This window comes from Rhinolophus hipposideros, assembly GCF_964194185.1.
Source record: "Rhinolophus hipposideros genome assembly, chromosome: 6".
Classification (NCBI taxonomy): Eukaryota; Metazoa; Chordata; class Mammalia; order Chiroptera; family Rhinolophidae; genus Rhinolophus; species Rhinolophus hipposideros.
In genome coordinates, this window is record NC_138052.1 from 44,088,668 (window position 1) to 44,110,348 (window position 21,681).

At 36.3% G+C, this 21,681-nt stretch overlaps 1 protein-coding gene across 1 annotated transcript in view; it reads right to left on the reverse strand.

Annotated features, from left to right (window-relative positions):
- SCN7A (sodium voltage-gated channel alpha subunit 7) overlaps positions 1-20,950 on the reverse strand; it is an 81,562-nt gene extending 60,612 nt beyond the window's left edge. The window contains exons 1-4 of the mRNA XM_081051447.1: positions 20,607-20,950; positions 3,926-4,164; positions 615-727; positions 177-266 (exon numbers count right to left, since the gene is read on the reverse strand). Coding sequence (XP_080907573.1) covers positions 177-266; positions 615-727; positions 3,926-4,164; positions 20,607-20,616 — 452 coding nt within the window. The 5' untranslated portion in view covers positions 20,617-20,950. The remainder of the gene's footprint in view (positions 1-176; positions 267-614; positions 728-3,925; positions 4,165-20,606) is intronic.
- Positions 20,951-21,681: the final 731 nt, after the last annotated feature.

The following is a 21,681-nucleotide window of genomic DNA, read 5'->3' on the forward strand; positions in this document are numbered from 1 at the left end:
ACTCAAGGTTATAGTCTGTATATATACATATTTAGGTAAATGACAAAAATACCAAATATCAAATTTTTTCCACATTGGGAATCACACAATTAACCGAATTGTAAAGTAGTGTGAAAGAACTTATTATACGTATATACAAAGATATTTTTGGTATATAATAAAATTATGTAACTTACTGCAATGCCGGCACCCATTTTGGCAAATCATTCATGGACATATGTATGCAGTCAATCAGCACGCTAATTAAAATGAATAGTTGGAAAAAGGTAGGTTACAGTCAAGGAATAATAGATAACAATGGTTTTGGAAATACATGTTTCTAAAATCTGTTTATATGTATATACCTATGTGAGATAAACTATTTTCTTAAATGTCAAAAATATATATACTATTGATATTGAAAAACAATTAAGATTAAGATCTGCCAATATTTGGTACTGTTGTATGTGTTAGAAAATATATTTAAATGTATTTTCAAATGTGGAATTAGTGTAGTAATAATCCAGATTTCAATATGACCTACAATGACATCATTCAAAAAAGACTGCAGCAATATTTGAATAAAATTGTTTCTTTTAATATTAATACAGTTTAAAGTCAATAGAAAAGGATATGGATGTACCAGAATCTTAATAGTTGTTCTTCTAATTGAATTGAAAGGAGACAATGTACACCAGCTGGCATTGAATCTGAAGATTGTTCTCTTTTTATTTAATACCATGAAAGTCTGTAAGGCGAAAAAGAGCATTGAGTGAAATAACCTAACCAATTATGCAGTGATTGGTTATAGCCAATGATCATTTCAGTCAATTCCAACAGTTATACTTTTCTTATATTTTGATATTCTTTAAAATATGAAATAAAATGGAATGGTTTTGCATTGATATTTAGGCTTATCTAACAGTTTCTTTTCCCAGTGTTATATCTATGAAAGCCATTTGCCACAACACCAATCTCCAAGTTTTCCTATGAAACTAAAATAATAGGAAGAAAACTACATCCTAATAGTTTGTGGAGATGCATTTAAACATGCCAGAATGCAATGAATATAAAAAACAAATAGTTAATTTTATTTCAAAGCAAATAAGGTGTGGGATTATAATAGTAAAAATAAACCCAATGAACTGAAATGTTACATTAATCATCAGTAATTTTCCATGGTATAAAACTCTGCTTGTATGTTATCATTGACATAGACATACACTTACATGAAGGAAAATAACACATTGGGATATAGAAACATTAATCCCCAAAATAACGAATGATCAGAAATATCCTAAAAATGATTCATATATGTATATGTGTGTACACATATATGTACAGGTGTAAATACATGTACACAAGTGAAAGTATGTATGTCTCATATATATCCTGGGGGTACCAAAAAACGTATAGAAGTGGACACTTTGGTCAACATTGATCAAGCAGTACTTTGCTGTAATCAGACACTGATGGTAACCACTTTGAGCATCTCTTGTAATTGCAGAAGTCAAACGTGACTTTTAGTCATCTTTTGTTATTGGTATATATTGGATATTACAATTTCAATACAGTTTTCTTTTTGTAAAATATGTATACATTTTTTGGCATCCATATATATAGATATAGATATATTATGTATATGTACATCTTTAGTATAGATACATATCTATTTGGAAAATTCATTGAATGTAGCATGTGCATAAATATGTTACATATTGAATATTATACAGATTATAATATAATGTAGTATATAATATAGTATATAATGCAATGTAATACAATATACTATATACCAAAATGTTATGTATTAAATATAATCTCATATACTATATTATTGTATATTATGTAATGTATAGTTATACAGAAGTGTATATGGTGACCACAAATATATTAGTGGACACAAATATATATTTGTCAATATTTTATGATTACATGTTCTAGATGGAAACTAAACTGTGCTATAACTTTCCTCAATAAAATACTTTTCCAAAATACAATCTGTGGACATTGGCCTGTACTGTAGTTTTTTTCCCTTCATTTGATTTTAAATGCAAAGAGAAAATTTTAAAAGGCCAAAGAAAATAAATTTGATTATTTAAAATGTGATTTCCATGTATTTTCCAGAACAATCTCAAACTTCACACAAGATATATGTGCAACCAACCAGTTTTAATATTATTGTGAAACAATGTGTAATTCCCAATATAATAGTTTTCCAGTTAATGTTTAAAAGCTGAAATGTTTAATTTTAGAATCATTAATTGATATGCCTTCTTTAACAGAATAAACTGAATATAATTCAAAATTTTAATAACTTTGTGTCATGATTAATATACTTTTCATACTTAGCTATCTTAGTAGTTTTTGGCTTGCTTTATTTTTCTAACCCTTTTTGTTTCTTCAATAACAAACCTAGATTTTTCTACCACTCTGGATATAGTACAAAGAACTGAGAACTCTGTTATATTAATCTCTAAGGTTACTGTGTTACATCAAATGTTATGATTTAAGCATAACAAAATCTGAAAGCAGAGATAATTGAGATAAGGACTTACATTTTCTCAAGATTTCACAGGTGTTTTATAGTTACTATTTCATAATACCATATAGGCAACCGAGATACTGAGGTATTTACGCTGTAAAATACCAATACTCTTCCACCGTGCCAAGTATTCAAAAGAGTTGTGTTTATACAAAATGATCACTTTGCCTTACATCCAAAATTCTTGTTCAGGTCCATTTCACCCATTTGTTAATATCATTGAATGCTCAACAAGAATATAAAATTACATTTGTCCACAACAGGGCTAATCGTCATCTCCTCCAAACTTGAACTTTTTAATAGTTATTTCATATTTGTCAGTAGCATCATCATTCTTCCAGGCTGGAAATTTTGACATTATTAGTCAGTCTTCAAATCCTGCTGTTTCTTTTCAGGTTTGTTACCTCCCTTTTCCCTGGACAGTCGTATAATCCAGGCCTTTGGAATTCAGGCTTGGATTACTTTTACTCTTTCATTTCTCTGATCCTATCTCTTCCATGCAATTATAATTGAGAAACCTCCAGGTTAAACTTACTTAAATGTTGCATTCATCTCATCACTCTTTTGGCCACCACATTAAACCCATATTGACATCTCTGTTATCTCATCTTATTTCCCACAACTTGCAATACAGTTGCAAGGGTTCCAGTTCTATCATCACCCTGTCTTCTTCCTATTCCAGAATTAATCTCTGCTCTTGACTGTTACAGAAGATCTTTCCTTTGTTTTGTTAAAATTTGAAGTGTTCCCCAAGTTGTAACTCAAATTCTATTTCTTTAATGAAGGCCTTTCCAGTTCTGTCAGTCCACACAGATCTCTGCCTTTCCTAAACATATTCTTTTCTTTTTTTTAAATAGTTTAATGTGTACATATTCTGATTTTTTTATCATTCTGTGCTTGTTCTTGGATTGTTCAAATATTATTAGGTTCTCAAGTCATTGTGGAGATAAAATAGGATGTGAAAGTATGAATGAATAAAAATGAAAAATAAAACTTAGTTTGGCTTCATATTCCTAACTACTCAGTGAGCTCATCAAGTTGAACAGTTGAAATTGTTGTACATATTATGGAAGTTTTATATTATAGTTGTTTTAAAATCACTAACTTGAAATAGCCAATCATCATACTCCCAGAAAACAAATTATTATATTAAGGCATAGCAGGATAACCTACTGCTAAGTAAAGTAACCCCAAATAAGTTAACAAACCAGGCAAGCATTTTTATCACTTTTGATAAAAATCTCAAGTATGTGTGAAATTTCTTATGCAGTTTTCTATAACTTAAAATTACTTTTTAGCTTATTCTTCTTTCTCTTTTTATGATATCTTAATTACATTGTCTGCATGTGTGCAAAATAAAACAATAAAAATGTAGTCACAATAAATTCAATTAATCCTTACATTTTTATTCTGATAGTATGGGTCCACATCTTCCAAGGGCTCTGACACCATTCCTTGAGGAAGAGTTCCATAAACAAATGGAAGCTCTTTTCCAACTTCCAAATCAGTGTTTGGCTTTAATTCTTCTTGGTGTTCCTCACTGTGTTTTTTAGCAATACGCTGTTCCATAAACTCAAGAGACTCTCTGGTGAAGGGGACAAGGCTTTTAGGTTCTGGGGAAGCCATTTCCAATTTTGCACCTGCAAGAAATGTATTTTCTTTAGTTCTATATAAAATTTGAGTATACTGTATGAAGGAAAAGCTTGAATTACACAAGTTTAGGATATAAATAAAGGAGAACAGCAAACATGCACTCAAAGATAATTGCTGAGTTTTTTAGAAATTTGAGTTATTAAATCAGGTTTTGTTACACTTAATATTAGACTTAGTTTGTAAGGTCATTGACTAACTCATTCTGTTTCATTTACTTATCCACTGAATCCTTTTTCTTTTAATAAAATCGTCTGTTTTCATTTCTCCCTTGTAATGAAAGAGTTCTAATGTTGTTAGAGATTTTGGGGTTGGGGGACAAATGCTATCCTAGCCTCAACTTTGACTTTTTCAGTTTAAGTTCCCACCATATGCCGACCTCAAAAACCTCTATCTCAAAAACTGTAAATAAAAAAGATACTGTTAATTGGTCTAGCCCAGCCTATGGATTTATTTCCCCTTGGTTCAGTAATTTGCAACCAGAGAGGGATTTTTCACAATAGCAATGGCTGCTTATGCTTGCTTAAGGGACGTTACAAGGATGGGATGTGAAGCAACTTTAAAGAGAGAAATACAGAAAAGGAATATTAACATGTATCTACTTAGAACTCTCTTTCCAGACTAATGGTGTGAAAACTAAGAATTGCCCATCTTAAAATTTACTTATTTTCTAAATATCTTGCTCAGTATCATGCACAAAACTTATATATGAAAAGCTTATTAAGAATTATTTATATTCACCATATGTAACACAAACACATATATAGGAACACCTCACATATCAAACTTTGTTGAGGGGAGTCAAAACTTTTTGAATACGTACAATTTATGAACACGTCACACATAATTGAAGTTTGCTCTTATATATGAAGTCTTCTTCCTTTAAAATATTTAATGAGCTTTCAAAATTATATTCCTTACATGGGCTCCTTGAATATATATTAAATAGTTTCTTAATAACTCATGATTATAGACTACTATAAACAAAGAAAACAAATATGAAGTTTGGAATTAGATAAACTTGCATTCAAATGCTCAATTTTGTTACTAATGTTCTGAGAGATCACAGCCTAATTAATTAATAGTCTTCAATCTATCAGTCATAAAACTGGGATTCCTCTTTCAGTTAAATAAGGATAAAATAATATGGGTTAAAATGCTTACTATAGTGTTTGGCACATAATGGGTAGGATGTAAACAAAAATTTTATTGTGATAAAGTTTTTATATCTTAGAATGATGGGCCAAATCTAATAGAATAATAGGTAAAATGAATATATGTATGATTTTGAAATTTGGACCAAAATCTCCTATCTACCAAAGAACAGTAGAGATTTTTTTTAATTAAATGTATTGGAGTGACAATGGTTAATAAAATTACATAGGTTTCAAGTGTACAATTCTATAATACATCACCTATATATCACATTGTGTTCACGACCCATAATCAGTTCTCCTTCTATCACCATATATTTGACCCCATTTACCCTCTCCAACTACCACCCCTCCCCCTTTACCCTCTACTAACCACTAAACTGTTGTCTTTGTCTACGAGATTTTGTTTCTTTGTTTGTTTTGTTCCTTTGTTGATTTCAGTTATATATCCCAGATATGAGTGAAGTCATATGGTTCTTGAATTTTTCTGACTTATTTCGCTTAGCATAATAATCTTAAGATCCATCCATGTTGTCGCAAATGGCACTGTTTCATCTTTTCTTATGCAGCAGAGAAAACTACCAAGGGGTTTTACTTAATAGTGATTACAATATCAATCAATACTGATTTGTACTTGCTCAGAAAGCTATATAACCTTCATCTGTAAGAAGGAAGATGGAGGAGGCAACCCTTTTCTATTCTGCTGTAATCCATGATCATATGTAAAAGGCATGTACTTAAACTGGAGGGTCCTCAAATAGAATCAGAACATTGATTAGACTCAAAAAATACCATCTATAGACTAGTTAAAAGAATGGATGATACATTAGTTGAAGCAGAAAATACTCAACTAGAACATTATATTTTTCAAAGTATCATGACAAAGCCTGTGTCATATATCCTCAAATGTAAACTTGAGAATGCCCCATGTGCTTCACAAGGTCATAAAAGTTAAACAGACCACATACAGAAAGTCTTAGCGACAGTACGGACTGTATCAGTGCTAAGTCTTCCTTCCAACTCAGTCAGTTATCATAGAAATCTTCTTTTGTATACTTTGATGTTGAATGAAATTACTTTGGGTTGTTGACTATGTGAATGAATTGATAGTGGGCATTTTCTTCTATGGTATGACAAAAAATGCTAATACTTATCAGATGGAACTGGCATGCATCCAACTTCTTGATAGCTAAGGGCAGATGATGAATTATTAATTATTAACTCATAATTCAGTGAAAGCATTTCTATGGGGGACTTATAAAATATGGTCCAAGCACTATGCTTTCCGGTGAGTGATCTTAATACAGTGCTAAAGTATGAAAAATATAGAAAGCTTAATAGTAAATCTGTCCATTAGGCTTCCCTCCTAAAAAAATCGAAAGCTAAAGTAAGCTTTTGGCAAGAATTGTATCAAAGCCAACTCAGGCTTGGACTGTAACAAGTTCCAGTTGCACTAATATTTTACATTATTGATGAAAGTGCAAGCCACCTCTCCTGGATATCAGTTAAAAGTAGAACCAACACCAGTCTGGAGAAGAGAGTTACATTCTTATAGAAAAATAATTCTCCTGAAAATGATTTTCAAGCATTTGAGAATTAGCCAATATTAATCATAATTAAGGCAATTATAATCATGGTCACATTACTGAGTGACTAGTATTTGTTAGGGACTAGACTAGATGTTTTTAATTCCATTATCTTATGTTCTCACATATCCTTGTGATCACCATTTTACAAATGAGGAAACAAAGATCGATGAGTTTCATAACTTCTCTATCACTCTAGACAGAGCTAGTTGGGTGATGAAGATAGATGCTAACTCAGATGTGGCTAAGGCTAAATTTGGGTACTTGTAAACTACACCACAAAAGTGGTTAGAAGTTGTAAATTTTTTAGACAAGGGTAAACAATTCATAACCTCTGTAGGGCTACTTTAGAAACATCCCCCCCAAAAAAACAACAGGTTTAATGGGATAATTTAGAGACTAACTTGCATCACTGAGTAGCTGACAAGTTGATGTCAGGTGGAATTGTCTGGAAATAACCTTTACATAAATGTTGTCAAAGTCAAATATTTTGTAAAATTTAAGGTAAGCATGCATAATTTTGAGGGGAAGAGGTGCTGCCCAGTATGATGATCCCTTATACAGACTTAGGGAGTTTGTTATTGTATGAATTATGAAGGAGACTTCTGGCAACTGACTTGGAAAGGACCAAATAAGGCAGATAATGACTTGTGCAGGGTCTCATGGAATCTAAGAAGTGACCACATGACCTTGGCAAAGCCAGTCAAATGCATCAGCTCAAGATTTTAAATTTGGACTTAATGACACAAAATAAGAGGGGCAGTTGGTAATCCACTTTTGAAAGGGAGGCCAAAGCTTCAGCAGCAACTTTGGAAATGTGGGGAGTGGTCTGGAGCCAGTAGCAGTGTTCAGTGCTATATTTTTGGTGGTTTGAGCTGGTGTCATTGATTCTCACTGGACTGGTTCTGCCGTTTGATATTGGCTGTGATCTTGACTGTGATTTAGTCAGCCCTCCTCTTCCCATCCCCCCCACCTCCGTCATTTTCTTCTGTAGATGCCCAGATCTAGGATTATTGAGAGTTGAGTTTAAAGCTATCAAAAGTTCCATCCCTGCCAGGCTGTTTGGTTACTGTCAATAAGCATAATTTGAAGCATTGGTATAGTATAGAATCTACAAAAAAAACTTAATTTATTTCAAATCAGAGTGGAAAATAGAGGTTATTCAATAATTTATGAGGAAGTTCGTGGAAAATTTGTTTGTTTTTTTCAGTCTTTTCACCATTAGGGTGAGAATTAGGGTCAGTCATTTTAAATCAAATTTAGTCCCAATTTTCTATAAAGCCTTTGGAGCGAGAGAGCGAGAGAGCGAGAGCGAGAGCGAGAGAGAGAGAGAGAGAGAGAGAGAATAAATAGATTGGGTTTTACTTTTACTTTACAGGTGTTTTGAAGTTTGGTCATTCTCTGTCTTCTAGCTATACTGATGGTATGGGTTTTGTGCAGTACTGATTTTTTTGTTGTTGTTGGTTTGTTTTTTGAGTGTTTCTGCACTGTATTGTTTGTGGGGCACATATGGTGATGTTCAGAATTGGGCAGTTCCCATTATCCATAGCTCCATACACTTCTTATATCCAAATAAATTTCAGATGGATCAATGATTTACATGCAAAATGAAAAAATTGAAAACCAAACAAAACTTATAAAAGAAACCTTAAGTAAATGAATTTATAATAATTTAAAATAGAAGTTGTAGTTTAATGAAGCAAAGTGCTGACTAGGATGTGAGGAAATAAGCAGTTCAATAAACTTTTTTGGTAATTTAAATTGGTACAATTTTCTAGAAGGAAATCTGGCACTAGTTCTCTAAATTTAAAAAAAAATACATAGCTTACCCTAGCAATTTGAGCAGTAGGAACGTACCGATGGCTAAGCCTCAAACTAATTAATGTGCACAGGATTGTTCAGAGTAGTATTTTGATAGCTAAGAATAGAAGCAGTCAACGTGTTTCACAGGTACAGCTGCTGAAAAAGAGTATATCTTTATAAGGGAGTGTTACTAATTTTTTATGCTTCTGCAACTATATATATAGATTTTTTTCAGTGTGTGTGTACAATTATTTTTAAAATAGAAACAGGTGTTAACTAGGAAATGATATGCTTCTTAACATCTTCATAACATTTTTTTGAAAAAAAACCTAATAGTTGATTCCTAACTAGGTACATAGATCACTGGTTCTGACAGTGAGGTCTATAAGATCTGGATTGTATGACTGATTGTCATACTTTATAGAGACTATGGAATATGGAAGAAGTACCAGTTTAGGGATTAGGGGAATGAGAGATAATGTTCCATATTTATTGGGTTTGACGTGCATCTGAAATATCCAAAAGTAAAAATTCAGAGATTAATTAGAAGTCTGGATCTGGAGCTTAATAAATATAATTAAACTGTATATTTGTGTGCATATGCTTTATATACATATAGTATAAATACATGTGTGTATATATGTGTATATTTACATATATATAGTATATGGTTAGTTACGTGATATATAAATAGCTGAAATCAATGGAGTACAAAATATCACGTGTATGTGCAAATGTGTAAAATTCTTTATAGAAAGATTTCAAGCAGAGCCCATTGAAAAGCATCTACCTATCATTTAACATTTGTGATAAAAACAACAGTTTAGAAAGCAAATTATTTTATATATCACTGCTAATAAATGTTTCAAGTCACATGGGTCAATTATTAATAAGGAATATCACAGTTAAAATATTGACATTACTTAAAAATAACATATTATATATTAGGAGACAACGATAAGAATGGTTACTGGCTTCTCACAATAAAAAAGATACCAGAAGGCAATGTAACAGTATCTTTAAAGAAAAATAAATATGAAGCTAGAATTTCACACAGCAAATATACCCCTCAGGAATGAGGACACAATAAAGATATTTTCAGATGTAAATTTAGATCTTCAAGAAGAAAAAAGTGAAAGAGAAATGAAAATTTGTGGGAAGCATAAAAAAATATAAAACATAATTACCAAAAAACTGGAAGCAGCCCAGGTATCCATCAAGAAATAGAAAGAAAAATAAAAACTGTGGTATATTTATACAATAGAATGCAATTCAACAACAACAACAACAACAACAAAACAAATTACTGATACACATGAAAATGACTGAGTCTAAAAACATTATACTGAGTGAAAGAAGCCTTATAACAAAAAGACAAACTATGTTATCCTCTTTACATGAAGTGCTAGAACACACAAAGATAATCTCTAGGAGTGGAGTAGGAATTGACTGGGAGGGATGATGGAACTTTCTGGGGTGGTGGTAACGTTGAACATCTTGTTAGAGGTTTGGAGCACACAAGGGTATATACATTTGTAAAAACCGATAGGATGATACCCTTAAGGTTTGTTCATTTTACTTTGTTTCACCTTTTAAAAAGCCATAAATAAATAGAGTCTAATTACTTATATGAATTATGAAGTGTTAATGGGTGTGGTCTACTAGTGCTTATAACTTATTTTGAAAGACATCAAAAAATAAGAATTGATGGATGGTTTGAAAATGCATTGATAGATATGTGACAAAGAAAATACTATAAAATAACAGCTGAAGACTAGTGTTGAGTGCTTGGTTGTTTCTTGCGCAGTTCTGTCTGCCTTTCTATGTGTTTGAAATATTTTATAATAAATATTTGAAAAAATCTAGCTCCATAATCAATAAATATTTGGCTATGGAGCTAGATCATCTAGATTCAAATCTGGACTTTAGAATTTTCTAACAGTGACCTTGAGCAAGGCACTTAACTTCTCCATGCCTCAGTTTCCTCAACTATAAAATGAGAATAATAAGAGTACTTATCTCCTAGGGTAATATGAGTATTTCATGAGTTGATAAACGTAAAGCACCTAGACCAGAGCCTGCCAAGTACTACACACTCCATAAATACTGGCTGTTACTACTTTTAATCCTTTAAAACACTGTATTTTTTTATGTTTAACCACATTTTTAATTGAAATTACTGCCATATTTTCTGGAATTTATAAAGAAAATATGCATAATACAATTTCTTACTAATAAATCAAAGTAATAATACTCAATTATAATCAAATGCGATACTGTGATATCCTTAAATAATTTTTAAAAGTTCTGCATTTTACATTTTTTCATTTTATTCATCTGTATCTCCTTTATCATCAGAATTTCATATATTTTTTTCTTGCTGGTTTCAAACTGTTTGTTTCTATCTGCTTCCTCTTCTAACAATTCCTCTCTAACTTGCTATGTGCAAACACCATAATAATGGGCTGTGAATGGCAACCCAAAATTTCTGAGAGGAAAAAATAAATCAACCATACTATAAAAGTTTTGGCTCTTCATAAATCATCTCTCCTGTCCCTAACCCAAAGTCCCATTATTTTCTTATCCTGAGATATAGCTTAAAAGGTTGAAATTGATGACTTCTAGATAAATATGAACGTACATCTCTTTAGAGTCCTAGATTCCAGTAATGTTTAGAGGAAGCTGATGATGTTTCCTTTATTATAAGTATAATACAAAACATGTCACAATTATTACTTGATGACTTGAGGTTCCAAGAGTATAATTATTTCTAGGTGGAAGGACTGAATGACAGGCATCTGGACAGACCTAACATCTGATAAAAAATGACCATGTACTCCTGTGAGTATACAAGCACTAGTCTCCAAAACTGGCTCAGATTTCACTTAATTTATCACATTACTGATTTATATGCTTAGATTTTTCTTGTACTCGCATCTCTTTAGTGTGGCTATCACTTTATTTTTTCCAACTTTTTTTCTTGCTCCTGAGATTGTTTTGCTCTTTTCTAACTAAAATGACTTTTGATTTATAGGTCTTGTTTTTACATTCTCTGCAATTACGTTTTGTCCCAAGATCAGCCAATTTTGGCTAAGCCTCCTCAATATATGTCCCTGACCTAGGATTGACCTACTCTGGGTCAAAGTTCTGTGTTTTTTTGGTGGTTTCACATTTTCTGATTGCTGAATACTATCCTTCTTTAGTTCCCTTGTCACAACCCTTCTCAGACCTCTTGGGAGCCCCTTACTGAAATATGCTGTCTTGAAGAAAGAAGTTGCAATAAAGTTTCTTCTCTCTCTCTCTTTCTCTCTCTCTCTCTCTCTCTCTCTCTCTCTCTCTCTCTCTCTCTCCATATATCTGATAATCTGTACTTATCATTAATTCTCTATTTTAACATTTTAATTTCAGATACATTTTTAAAAGTGAGCTCCAATTTTCCTTTAAAAGATTGTTCTTGCAGTTTGATATGTCATGCAGGGCAATATGAGACTGAAATTAAAACCATCTCCAACACTGATGGACCTGGATTCTACAGAGTGCCCAGTATTCTAATAATCTGATAACAATTAATGTCTCTCTTCTTGAAGGAGGGAGCAGTCTAGGACACTAAGTTTCCAAATGACATAATCAATATGATTAGAAGTCCATAACGGGTGTCAGGTAACAGTCTCCCTATCTGCATCTGACGGCCAATTTACTAAAAACAATGAGCATAAGGAAAACTTACTGGCAGTTGAAACACCAGGAAAGGATGTCGATCACCAGGGATAAGATCCCAGTGAGAGTCTCCTGACTCACGAACAAATGCCACTATGACACTGATAAAGACAATAGAATGTGAGGTTGCCAGGAAGACAAAAGCAAAGCTGATTCTGCCTTAAATATTTCTACTTGAATCTTCTAAGACAACAAAGGTTTTGGTTTCCTACCAGTGAATTTGAGAAAGTGGTCTAACCCAACATTCCAAACCACTAAATGTCTCCAATTTCTCCAGATGTTTTTCAAACTTCTACTCCTTTGTGAAATTGGCCTCTAAGATTTCTGAATTACTCCCTTGTTATGCCAACAAAACAAGCAAGTTGTAGAGGAGCCAGGATCTTCCTAGAGTTGTATTTCTGGTGAACCCAGTCTCTCAGATCCTTGACCAAAAATTCCTGGCCAGCGGCCATGTTAGAGCTGAACAAGTAAAAGCACCCTTTGCCACTTCCCAATGGAATGCACAGGAGGTTTTATCATGCAACCAGATTCTATAATTTCCTTTCAACCCTGAAGTCCTTGATGCAACTGGCTCCCCTGAGATACAAGACCGGATCTCAATTTCTGTTTAGTAAAATCCAGAACTGGAACTCTTCCTGGAACTCTTGGGGACCATTCACAACCAGCCGTCTTCCCTGAGCATCCTCTTAATCTCCAGTGAGTCCGTTAGATTTCTTTGAACCTTCATCGTTGCCCAGTTTCTGAGCGCTGGAACTAAGCTCATACATGCACAAACCATGCCCTGAATCTGTGACCAGATGAAAGAGTTCTGAACCAGTTGTCATACAAGGCCAACCACAAACTTCTAGCACCTAGTCTGGCCCCAGGTTAGCTTGAGATGAGTACAAGACCTTCAATAATGTATCAGACTCTGGGTGGCTGACAAGAAGTGACAGTGTCAAATCTGCAGTTCATGAATGCTGGGACCTCTGAGAGGACCAAGAAGTGATAGGATAGTGGCCTCTGGTCAACACTGTTACTGAGCTATAGGGAAAGAAAATCCTCTCAGTGCAGCTGATTTGAATTATATCAGCTCTTGACTGCGTATTAGAAATCTCCTAGAGCTAATATTGAAAATCTAGGAGAAAGTGTCCCAACCCAGACAGATGATTTCAGAATATGGGTAGGGGTCCCATGAGATGAATGTAAGGCAGCCTGCTAGAGAGAAATATTCTTTTGTATGATAGCCAAGCTTCATCCAACCACCCTTATAAAGCAAGCAGAGGAAGAGACATCATTACATTTTCTTTGGGTATGTTTTGTTGTCTCACATCCTAAGTGTGAGAGATAAAGCATATACGCAATTGCTGAGGCAAACACCTGTTTTAAAACATCACTTATCCAGAAGATCCACATTCTTTTCACCTCTTTGGGCTCCTTCTCTCCCTCAGCTCTAGAATTTCCTACGCCATTCTGCCATAGCGGTCCTGGTGCAAAACGGCTCTAACATTTGAAATCAAAGAAATGCAGTTGGGACATCTACCTTATCCTGTTACTCCCAGTTTGCTTTAAGATAACTAATCTCTCTATCCTTCCACTCTTTCCTCTTGTTTCCAGCACATTCAATCTCATATTTCTGTAGTGCGATTAGGAGTCATGAGTTCTGGGGACAGTTGGGTTTATGCTTGTTGTTGAGAACTAATTTTTCATGGCATTTTCTTTCCTTTTCCAAAGCATCCTGAGCTGGATGATAAATGACCCAGACACACAATCAGTGATCCAATGTTTGGCGTCTGCGTAGTTTAGTTCTCAGGGAAGAGGCTGTGTGGCTAGTATTCTGTATCAACAACTGCAGCTGCATCTTCTTAGAGATGATGAAGGGCCGTGAAGAAAGAGGTTGCCAAAAGTCACTGTTTTCCATGTCTCCTTCTCCCACTCCCTATTGCTTCCTCTGTCCCTCAGTTTGATCCCCAAGCAATGGCCTGCCAGTAATGTAGTCAGGCTGTGGGGACAAAGTGTGACTATCCAGAGCAATCACAGCCTCCTCACTTTCATGTTTCCCACAGTAGGGAATGAAACTACAGCATCTAATCAACCTCTCTGCTTTCTGGGAAACTAGATTGAATCCTAGGGATGAAAAACAGATGCTGGATTAGCTTTGCCAAAGAGAACTATGAAATGTTCTACTCTATAACAGATTACATATATTTATTTATTCTCCTAATTCATTTACCAAAAGATTTAGGGTACCTTACTATGGTACTTACCATGGAATGGTATAGGCCATAGAGCGAGGTGATGTAAATTAGGAAAAAATGAAGCCAAGGAAATAAAATAAATGGACAATGGACCCATAGAGTAAAAATAATATCCCAAATCCCAAATGCCAATTTCATTCTGACATGGAATAGGAAATAAAGAGTAAAATGACTTCTCACCTAGTTTCCAACTATTCTGAAACAATTCTACTTTCTATCAGCCATGGACAATGCTTTAAGCCTACTGTACCAATGAGATTCAGATAATTTAAATTTAAAAAAAGTAATGCTAGCAATGAAAAGGCTGATAAAAGAGTTAACTTGGGACTAGAAGATACTGCATGTTTAAGTGAAAGAGACAAACTTAATGTGATCATTAAATGGAAACTATATTGCTGAGAAGGTAGAAACCACACCTGCTTTAGTGAATACCAATTTAGATTGACATTTTCGTTCATTGAGGCCATTCGACTGTACTTTATAGATATATTCTGAAGTACTTATATTTCATTTTCCCCACATTCCGTGATGACTGAGCTAAATTCTCTGATGCAGAGCCTTTTTCTTTAGAGATCTCTATCATCTTTTCTTTTTCTCCAGGGTTTAGAACTCAAATGATATTAGATGCATTTTTTTTTTCTTATGGAGAATACAAAAAATATTATCATTGTCTTTTAGGAAAGAGAAGGCTATCAAGAAGAGGACTGAAACTCATGAGATTCTGAAAGATATGGATAAGATTAAAACAATCAATAATTGGAACAATAAAACTTCAGAGACATAATTGAGACTCTCCTAATGGATGTGACCTTTGACCAGCTAGGATATGAAAGCAAAAGGCCCCCTGTCACAGTTCTGGTGAGAGAGTGAATAAGTGCATTTTTTTCTGAAGTACTGATGGTCAACAGCTTTAAAACAATCTTACACATACTCCTTGGCCCCCAAATTAAACTGCCCCATGAATATTCTTGCTGAAGTTTGAGAAGTCACATTTGCAAAGATGTTAATCACAACATACTTCGAATTTTAAGGACTGAAAACAATCAAAGTGTCCACCCAAGGAACTAATATCATAAATTCTAGTTGGTTGCTATCAGAAAACACTATTTAGTAATCATGAAGAATGTGATATATCTGTGCTCCTTTGGAAAGAATCCCAAAATAAATTATTTATTGAAAAATGTAATGTTGAGAATGGCTGGCATTGTTCACCTTTGAATAACACGTTGTATAAGGATTTCATACATAGCGTTATATGTTTCCTCCCTGGAAGGAACTGAACTGCTGTATCTATGGAAAAAAACTGGAAAGGTATCAATTGCTTTCTGGTTAATATGTGTATACTACTTGAATGCAATATACCATGTATGTATTATTGAAATCCAGAAATGGAAAGCTTAGTTACAGAAGGCTTGGGACTAATGGACAGACTGACCAGAATGGTATTTATTCACTTGGAATTTTGCAGCTGTCTGTTCCCCTTTACTTGAACCTACTTGCTTTTCTGCTTTGGGATTATTTTTCCACTTGAGCTACTTACTTCCTGTGTAACTTTGATTATCTGACTCCTACTCTTTAATTCTTCCTGGAATACAGTTTATCTGGCCTGCCTTAATTGATATTTCTCCTTTGTCCCTGGACATGGTTTCTGCCTGCAGCTGTTTTTGCTCCCAGGTCAGCCTATTTTGGCTTCAACATATCCACTTAATTCTGGACTCAACTGCCTCACTCACAATCTCAGCCAACCCATTCCTAGAATATGTCATTTTACAGAGGAAAATTGTAAACAATTTTCTTAAAAACATAAGTACGTATTGGCATTTTGTTTTTATATATTTCTGAAGAATTTTGAATCAAGTCTTCTAGATTCCAGAACTAGGAAAACAGTCTTGTAAATAAACAAGCACAAGCAAAAGCCAAAGGGGCAGATTTCTCCTCTCCCCAAATTAAAAAGTTCTCTTATGAGAACTGAATTCCCCTCAAAATCTGGTAAACTTGGATTCTAGTGGTGGTTTGTTAAAATAATCAAGAGCTGAGGTCTTTGCAAATGTCTTTCTGGGGAGGAGCAGTGCAGGTCATATGCATGCAGAATGGTACAACTTATACTGAGGGGAAGCAATCTGTATGACAAAGTCTTAGCGCCTAGTCTCAAATTCACTTACAAGAATGTGCCCAAGGAAAGCTCAGAGGATGTTTCAGTGCCTTGAGAGGATGTAGGACAGTAAGTCTCTGTGGGAGACAGAGTCTCACCAGGGTGAGCCATTATGACTGGCAAGGCAATGGAGATAGGGAAGGGGTTCCCAGAACAGGAAGAAAAGCTGCCTCGGCGGTAAGTACGCCCACTTGAGCTTCTCTATGGCAATCTCATGGTTCACTAGTAGGGTCCCTTGTTTCTATGGATATGACAACAATTTCCAAGCTGTGCCTGTCCAGCCCACCAAAACAAGCATGTTGGGGAAAGGCCAGAATCTATCCAGAACTGACTGTTCTGTGACCCTAGTCAGTCTCTTGACAAGAAAAATCTGGCCAGAGGCCATTTAAGAGCTCAAGAGGGAAGAATGTATTGTTGCCCCTGTTAGAGTATTACAAAGGAGACCTTGTTATGTATTTAACTTTCATATTGAACAGCAATCCTGAGACCTTCTGACCTATGGTTTTAGATGCTATTGGATCTGTGGAATATAAAGTTAAAAAAAAAAATCCAGGACAGGCATATTCATCGGAACCCTGAAGGCCTCCTAAAGCTGGCTATCTACCTCTGCTCTTGATCACTCTTGAATAGTTGGTCTGCTTTTCCAGGATCTAGTCCCACCCCCAAAACTACTCTAGCTTTTCAAACACGGAACCAAACACATAGATACCCGACCACTTCTCAAATTTCGGAGAAGCCAGAAAGGAGCCTTGAAACACATTAGGGCAAGACTAGATATGAACTAGAGCCAATGTTACAACCTGTAATCAGATGCTTAGACGATGCAGCCTTTGGAAGAACTCAGAGAGTGAAAGGCTGGTGGACCCAGAGCCTCACTCGGGCATTTAGAGCAGAAGGGAAGGAATATTCCACTCAACACCACACATTTAACCAGGGACTATGGCCCCCAAATCAGTATCCTCTGATGTTCTAGGTTTAAACCAATACCCTGTCCTAATTTTAGACTTTTAAAAACTGCATTGCCCTGGGCAGGTCTGTGGCTTCAGCATTTCATTAAGCTCTTGTTTGATGCTGATATAGGTGATTTAGCACCTGGCTGCTACCACATAGCTAGTTATCCTCAGCCAGCAGCAGGCCGAGTCAATTCAGACAGAAATACTGTGTATACAACGGGAATATCTGTTTGTCAGACAAACAGGGGTCCTCTATCAACATGGAGTATAACCAGAATAGCCTGGTTTATAAATAGCAATGATTGAACAAATACATGGAAATCACCATCCCAGCTGGGCCAAGAGCTACGAATCAGCTGGAAAACATCCCTAGAAGTGATCAGATGAAAATTGTCTCTTCAACCTTAAACGTTCCCTCTTTCAGTGTTGTGGAGGCGAGACCTTGCTTACCTGGCCTTGGTTTGCACACACTAACAGAATAAAAGGGGCCAATTAAAGGAAAAATGAGATCTGTCTGTACAAGTTAGTGTCATTGGATAATGGCTGAGTGTGCATTACTGATAACTAGTCAGGGTGGGCAGGGTTTAGAGATGTCCTGTCACAACTGACCAATCTTTATATTGGTTAGTGGAAATAATGGGTCCGGACTCTCAGAAATCAAGAATGTTCCTTCTATGCTAATACCTTCACTATAAACTTTCAAGAGACAGTCTATGGTGGTAGGAATAGGATTATGAGTCAGTCTCTGAGTGCTCCAGTTGTGGCACAGATCCTGTCATAACGAGATCTAGTAGAATACTTCTTCCCTAAGTAAGGGATTGAGTAAAATATTCTTGTTATCATTTCCATTGTGCTTCAGAACTGTATTTATCCTCCCTGGTCAACATTTACTGGAGTATGTATCACCTTTCCTACCAGAACTTCTCCCACAGGAGGCTGTGAGACAGGATGCCGAGTTCCCAGGTGTTTGGCTCTACCTCCCACTCTTAGTGGAGATCGATATGCAATGGCAGGTCCTGGGGCCTGCCCACAGGCCCCAGGATCTGGGATCTGTTGGTCACCTGGGATCTGTTGGTCACCTGGGATCTGTTGGTCTCTTTTCCTGAGCCTACGTCCAATTTTAGGTTTTTCTCCTATTGTTTTAAACACATTGATGGGAAAAAGGGGGCTCACAGTACTTCTCTGAGTGCAGGGTTTTAATGAATCCTAGCAGTCAAAAGTCAAATATTTATACCTATAATTAATCGTATATTAATTTATACCTATAATTAATCATATATTAATTAATGGACCAACTAAATTCAGCAATATCCAATATACTCAATGGTTTCATCCCTAAGAAGACTACATACCCTAACGCAAAATTTAAAACTTAAAAGAGAGTGAAAAGCATATTTTGAGAGTATCCAAAGGTGTTTAAGTATGAATTGTTAGGCAAAGCACACAATTTTGTGAGGATGGAAGTTCCCAGGTTAGAATATACTTTAAAGTGTACAGGTGGCAAGAGATCATGACTTGCATTTGAATTTCACATCCTCTAGTGCATTCTAGTGAGACCAATAAAAGCCCCTTTTATTCCTCTATTGAACTACACTTAAGATGAGAGCTAGAATAATAAAATGGATAAAAACACAGAACAATTCCTTTTACAAGCAATAGTTACACATGACACTACCTTCACAAAACCCTTCATGCAACCTCTGTCATTTAGTCCTTACCAAGATGTGTAAATTTTTGATGTGTCATTTTAAAATAAGAAAAATAGGCTTAATCAAAAGTTAAAGCATTTGCTTCATTTTCACAAAAATGAAAATCAAGTTTTATCAATCCAAATCCCATAGTTTTCTTCATTGGACTTCCAGCTCATCACTGACTAGCTAGGTAATTACTGGCTAATTACTCCGCATGGGTGGAGTAATTAAGTAACTTCAATTAGGGCTCATCAGGGCAGGTCTGGTGCCCAGGATTCTGTTTAGTGTAGGGCCCAGCTTCCTTCTATTTTACCATGGACTACTCTTCTGAAAGATAGCCAGGAAGAAAAAACATCCAAAGAAAGCACCACTGAAACTCCTTCCTATTTCAAGAGCTTTTTCTGACCAATATCCAAACTTGCCTTCATCATTTCCATTACTAAGAGGAGCCCGTTAATGTGCCTTTCCACCTGTAGTCATCATTGGTCCTGCTTTGACTGATATCCTAACTTTGGAGGCAACATATAACCAGTCACAATGCGTACATCATCGCCTCTAAAAGAAAATCTCCCGAAGGTATGCATTTTTCAGAGCTAAACAATGAAAAACAATCAAAAAACCTGTTGATCCAAACAATACCAAAATGCCCAATGTTTTAAACTGGGCACACCATTTCCCATTCATAGTCATGCCTCTAATTTTATACTGTCAATTCTTACATGAAAAGCACCATTCTTGAAAACACTAAGTTACTTAACAATAAAAGACAAGATTCCTTAGATGTATACTCCATCCTGCATAAATTTTTATTCCTTCGGTTCTATCATTGTGTCATGTAACCTAAAAACCACTGCCATACAGGGTTTCTAGAAATTGTACACTAACAGAACGTCTTGCTTTCAGAAGCTTACCTGGTGGGATGAGAAAACTGACCACACATTCAGTGCAGAACAAACACCCACAGGCCACTGCTGCTCTAGGAAGTAGCTCTCTTAATTTATGTCCAAAACCTTAATCTCCTGCTGGGGACCTAGGGGAGTGTATGGGGTGGGGCTGGCATGGGATGGGTGGGAAAGACTGGCCGCAGATGGCGGCTATCACCGTCCTGGGACTGCACACAGCAAGAAAAAGGCACTTACTTGCTACCATGTGAGGGGTCTCCACCAGCACCTCAGGGAACCCTGAGAAGCTGGGCTCCTTGGAGCCCTTTTCTCCTCCTGGGCTTCTCTTTCTTTCTGATTTCTCTGGTTTCCTGGGCTGTGGTTGCTTAGAAGGTGCTGCTAGGCTGGCATCTGCCCTCACCAGCTGATGCCACCCAGACCACGAAGGCTCGGTAGTAAATGGCCCCACTGAATTGCCAGCTAGAAACCCAGTCTCAGGGGCGGCTGCCCAGCCCCTGACCGAGAGACCCCTCCTGCCAGTTGCGCAGTGAAGCCGCGCCCGCCGCCTGGAAGCTGTTTTTGTGTCTTTCCCATTACTCCCTCCCCTCTCCCCGCCACACCACCTTCTCCCCCCTCCCTCATCTCCAGGCCTGTGCGCGACTTCGACCAGACCGGGCGTGGGCGGGGTGATGAAGACAGAAATCCGCTGCAGCCGCTGCAGCAGCTTGAACGGTGGCAGCTGCGGCGGCCCTTTTTCTACCAGCTGTCTGGCAAGGGAACCGGAGAGAAGCGCGGGATCGGGGAGGAGGTGGGGCAGGGAGAGGACCAGGGCTTGAAGACAAGGAGAGGAGAGGAAGAGAAGGGATCCTGTGAAGGTGGTAGGGGTAGGTGTGTGTGTGTGTGGGGGGGGGAGGATGAGAACAGGAGGGAGAAGAGGGGGAGAGTGAGAAAGGGCAGCACCACACTCAGGTTCTTTCCCTCCTTGCTCCGTCTCTCCCCCGTGCCTACCTGCCCCAGTGGAGCTTGTCAGGGGCAAATGTCAGCCTGCAACATTCACCTCTGGACAGCACTGGAGGGTGTGTGTGTAGGTGTGTGTGTGTAGGTGTGCAGCTGTTTAGGAAAAAAAATGGGCGGGAGTGACTATAACCTCACTCTAGAGTTGAAACAAGGAACAGAAGAAAAATTATGCATTTGGGGAAATTTTGGAAAACTGGTGGGCAGCAGAGTAATTTGGCCATGAAGAGAAGAGCTGTTGAACTTTCTTTCTTCCCAAAGGGAGTTTGGAAAATGTTGTCACTCTACAGAACATTCACTTTACAGTCCTATCTTGTTC